This window comes from Homarus americanus, unplaced genomic scaffold (assembly GCF_018991925.1).
Source record: "Homarus americanus isolate GMGI-L3 unplaced genomic scaffold, GMGI_Hamer_2.0 scaffold31037, whole genome shotgun sequence".
Taxonomy (NCBI): domain Eukaryota; kingdom Metazoa; phylum Arthropoda; class Malacostraca; order Decapoda; family Nephropidae; genus Homarus; species Homarus americanus.
In genome coordinates, this window is record NW_024722227.1 from 26,426,022 (window position 1) to 26,431,221 (window position 5,200).

General features: G+C 41.2%; 1 protein-coding gene across 1 annotated transcript in view; it reads left to right on the plus strand.

Annotated features, from left to right (window-relative positions):
* LOC121862447 (apolipophorins-like) overlaps positions 1-5,200 on the plus strand; it is a gene marked incomplete at its 5' end in the record, with an annotated part of 25,741 nt that overhangs the window by 10,025 nt on the left and 10,516 nt on the right. Inside the window, 1 exon segment of the mRNA XM_042360747.1 lies at positions 4,181-4,448. Within this exon segment, the coding sequence (XP_042216681.1) occupies positions 4,181-4,448 (268 nt within the window).

The following is a 5,200-nucleotide window of genomic DNA, read 5'->3' on the forward strand; positions in this document are numbered from 1 at the left end:
TAATAAATACAAGATCACATTGTTTTCATGTTTGTATCTTTTAAAATACCAAAATTCAGTAGCTGTATCAAGTGCCATAAATGTTTAGGTGCAGGGGGCCCCCCAAGTTCACGGATTTTTACTTCGCTGTTCTCAGTTATTCGCGGATGACACCTTGGATGTACCCAAGAATGTCTGTGGGTAGTTTTAAAGTTGCCGACATTTTTTGCGACTGGGACAGGGAGCTATTTGTTCTAGAGACAGTAATTTCCTTTACCTGTATTGTAAATATGTGTGTGTGTGTGTGACTACATACACACATATACAATAATGGTAAAAGAAATAATTGTCCTAAGGGCAAACACATATGCAATTCTTTGTACACAAGTAGTTGGGATGTATGTTGGTATGATTTTAGAAGTTGAGGAAAAGAATATAAGGTATTATGAAAGGGACTGATTAATTAATTTAAAATAGAGCCAGTGCATGCCAACAGTGTGCAACAAAGATGTGACTGACCACCCATGCGGTATGTTAAAGTAAAACTTAAGTATAAAACAAATGAAGAGTTGAAGAGAATGCCTATGATACATATGTACAGGCATACCCATAACAATCCAGTACAGTCAACCCTCGATAACTCGGCATTTGATAACTCAGAATTTCATATAACTCGGCATGGATAAGGTCTCAGAATGTGTTAGTATAACTCAGTAAATGCCAAGATATGTAAAATTGTCTGGGAAAATCTTGGCATATCTGGCCACCTGTATCACCTACCATGCCTCTGTGTCCCCTACCATGCCTCTGTGTCACCTACCATGCCTCTGTGTCACCTACCATACCTCTGTGTCACCTACCATACCTCTGTGTCACCTACCCACACCTCTGCATCACCCACCATACCTGTGGTGTCCCACCATACATCTGTGCAGGTCACCCCCACCACCCCCTGTGCATTCCACCACACCTCCAGCCACCCACCACACCTCTGTGTCACCCATACCCTGTGTCACCCACCATATCACCCACCATACCTCTGTGTCACCCCCATACATCTGGTGTCACCCACCATACCTCTGTGTCACCCACCATACCTCTAGTCACACCAACCCTCTATACCCTGTGTCAACCATGTCCAATTACACCTCTGTGTCACCCCCATACCTGTGTCACCCACCACACTCTGTGCTCCACCATACCTCTGTGTCACCCACCATACCTCTGTGTGTCACCCACTGTGTCACCCACCACACCTGTGTCACCCACCACACCTGTGTCACCCATGTGGTGTCACCCACCATACCCCAGGTCACTCCACCACACCCTCCACACCCTCCTGTGTCACCCACCACACCTCCGCCCACCACCATAGGTCACTCCCACCATATGTCACCCACCCAGGCTCACCAACCTGTGTCACCCACCCTGTGTCACCACACCCCCACCCACTCTGTGTGTCACCCACCATACCCACCCACCACAGCCTCTGTGTCACCCACCATATTCTGTACACCCACCATACCTGTGTCACCCACCACCCTCCAGTGTCACCCACCATACACCCTCTGTCACCCACCACCTCTGGTCACCCACCATACCTACAGTTCACCCACCATACCCCTCTGTCACCCACCATGTCACCCACATATCCTGTGTCACCCACCATTACACCCACATGTGTGTCACCCACCATACCTGTGTCACCCACTCATACCCTCTGTGTCACCCTACCTAGTGTCACCCACCACCTCTGTGTCACTCCCCACCACACCTCACCCACCAAGTCACACCACCATACCTCCCAGGTCACCCACCACATCTGTGTCACCCACCATATCACCCACTCACCCCCACCCACCACCTCCAGGTCACCCACCATACCCCACCCCTCCAAGGCCACCACCACACCTCCACACACCCACCCACCCACCCACCATACACACCACCATATCTCCACTCACCACACCTACACCCACCATACCTGTGTCACCCACCATACCCTGCGTCACCTACCATGCCTCTGTGTCACCTACCATGCCTCTGTGTCACCTACCATACCTCTGTGTCACCTACCATACCTCTGTGTCACCTACCATGATGCTTCATTCTTCACCTACAGTGCTGTAAGTGTTACCTTTTTACAGTTAGTAATTACATGTACACATATATGGGTCAATATTTTTTTATTGTATTTTTGTAGGAGAGGAGAAGTGCCTCGATAAGTCGAGTTTGGGATAACTCGGCAAGGCTAGAGACCCATATGTGCCAAGTTATCGAGGGTAATATAAAACAAATTTAGAGGGTTAGGGACCGGCCACCCCCAAAAACTCCCATCTACCCTTGATATATCTCTGTACTGCACACTGTCAAGCAAGAAATTAAAGCAGATATATAAAGAAAGCATAATAAGCCTTAAATAAGCAATGTAAAGCATAAATATAGACTGTTATTTACCTGTGTTGTGGATGGTAGAGATGGTCTAGGGTGGCAAGTTCAAGTCTCTACCACTCTTTGTTGGTCCATCAACGCTCTTATTATGCCTTGTTACATCACATCAAACTGAGCACAAGAGGAGCTATCACTGGGTCGTTTAGGTTTGATTACATACACCAAGTCGGAAATAACGAAAAACACACATGGTAAGTGCAGAGAGGCTGGAGTGAGTCAGAGGCAGTGTGCAGAGCCCTCTTGTGGCAAGAATTCACACCATGCCACTGCCCTCCAAATTCAAAACAGCTCTGCCGCTCTTCTCCTGATTGTCGGATCTCCGAGGTTTCAACAAAACTTGGGTATTTCCCCGATATGTAATTGCGGGTTATGCGAATCTGCGGTTAATAGGACGTAGGTTTTCGGAGTATACCTGTAAAGTAAGATGTTGGAACTTATGTAATGTACAGTAGTACCCCGATTTACACGGTCAATTGAACCCTCAGGGTACAGCGGCAAGTGAAAACCGCGTAAAGTGAACAACAGAACATATGGGATTAATTCCAATAGAGACTGGCCCGACCCCCAAACTCCACTTTTTCCTACACAATACCTATGTTGTAGTAAAAATAACATCTATTTTTTATGATGGTATGCTCACACAATTAATATTTAAAAGAAATACAGTCGCCAGGTTAATGTCCATTCAAATAATGGACTCAAATCCCCCCCCCCCCTCTTCCCAGCTCACTAGCTCCTACCTCTCTGAGAAATGTTGGGTGAAAACACTAGATTTTAACGTTTAGTAATAAATAATACCTCAGACTAAAGTTAGGATAATATAATTGACATTTCTGGATTCCTTGCAGGTCAGGGAATATTTTGAATGTAAACTTCATATATTTTGCACAAAAGATAAAATATTTGCTTTGTGTAAACCAAGTTACTTTGTATTACATTAGATCTAAAATATTTATGTCTAATGCAAAATCCATGATGTTTATATTCAAAATGATCATCATATTGTAAGAATTCCAGCAATGTAAATTATATTCTGGCCGGGTTATTTGTATGAATTTTATGAGCTAAAACTTATATCTTTTATATCTTCAGTAAATAAACAAAGAAATATTCTTCAAGGACACGATCTGTCAATCAAAATACTCCGCCCTAGCTGGGTCGGTCCCTCCCTCCCTCCCTCCCTCCCTACCAGAGAAGCTTTGGGAGAAAATAGTATATTTACATTTTTAGTAATAAATAATAACTCGGACTAAAGTTAGGATAATATAATTGACATTTCTGGATTCCTTGCAGGTCAGGGAATACTTTGAATGTAAACTTCATATATTCTGCACAAAGGATAAAATATTTGCTTTGTGTAAACCAAATTATTACATTAGATCTAAAATTTGTATGTCTAATGCAAAATCCATGATGTTTATATTCAAAATGATCATCATATTGTAAGAATTCCAGCAATGTAAATTATATTCTGGCCGGGTAATTTGTATGAATTTTATGAGCTAAATAGAAAAAAAAAATTTATACTTCACCTCGTATATGAGTAGATGCACCGCGGAAAGTGAAAGTCCAGTTCTGGCAAGGTACCGCGTAAATGAGAAATCGCGGAAAGTGAAACCGTGTAAAGCGGGGTAATACTGCATATTTAATTTATAAATGTACTGTACTGTATTAAACTTTGTTTATAATTATGAAATTAAAATTGCTGGTATTTTATTATCTTACTCATGATAAATTTTTCAATGATCAGGCAAACCAAGCAAGACAGTTGGAGAGTATAAGTGATGCTGAAGATGTGAGCGAGTGTTCACAGTTGTTCCTCCATAGTACCAGTCCCCTCAGTGAGTGTTTACGCATAGTAGATCCGAGACCTTACTTCACACACTGTATTAATGGCCAGAGTCATCCAGCATTTACTGATGAAGATCTAAATTCTCCCTGTATTGCCGTATCTTCCTATCGCACCCAGTGTTGGTCTCGAGGAATTCAATTGCCAGAACTGGAGATGTGTAAACCTAGTAAGTAATTAAATGATTTATGGTTTTCACTTTTTAATTATTAACCTTTATGTTCCATTAATACTATATTTTTTCCAGTACTGTAAATCCTTTAACTTTACCTTTATTTTAAGAAACTTTAGTTTAGTTTTGAAATATTTTTAATGAGGTTTTAGAGAAAAGAAGATTGTGTAAAGATTTTTAATGAAAAATGTCCAGATAATCTCTATGATCACACACTGGTATTCTTAAAACATTCTTTCCATTGACAGACACTTGCAAAAAATTCTTTAGCAAAATTTGTATTCAAGAAAATTTCCTTCCCTCAGTGACATAAGAATTCTTCCTTTGAACAGGACAAATTACTGTAATTTGAATGAAATATTGGGACCATCCCTTCAAAAATTCTTCCACATTTTATTGTCCCCTATGTTCATTGAGTGTGCTGAATAATGATAAATAAGTTCTGCAAAGTCTCGTATAGTAACCATATTTCTATTAACATAATACACCGGTAATCCAATTTATTGTGGTAATATAAATAATATTAACAAATTTTTAAAACAGTTTCCTGCGTCCATTGCAATATTCATCCCATCAAAATGTCGCTAGTGTACTACATCACCACGTTCCTGTGATGTGCCCAACCATTGGTAAATATTAGTTTTATTCCTGTGATGTGCCCAACCATTGGTAAATATTAGTTTTATATCTACCACGGCATTTTGAAGTAAATTTATTATCAGAGAATGCAGCTGAATTTTTGTTCAATA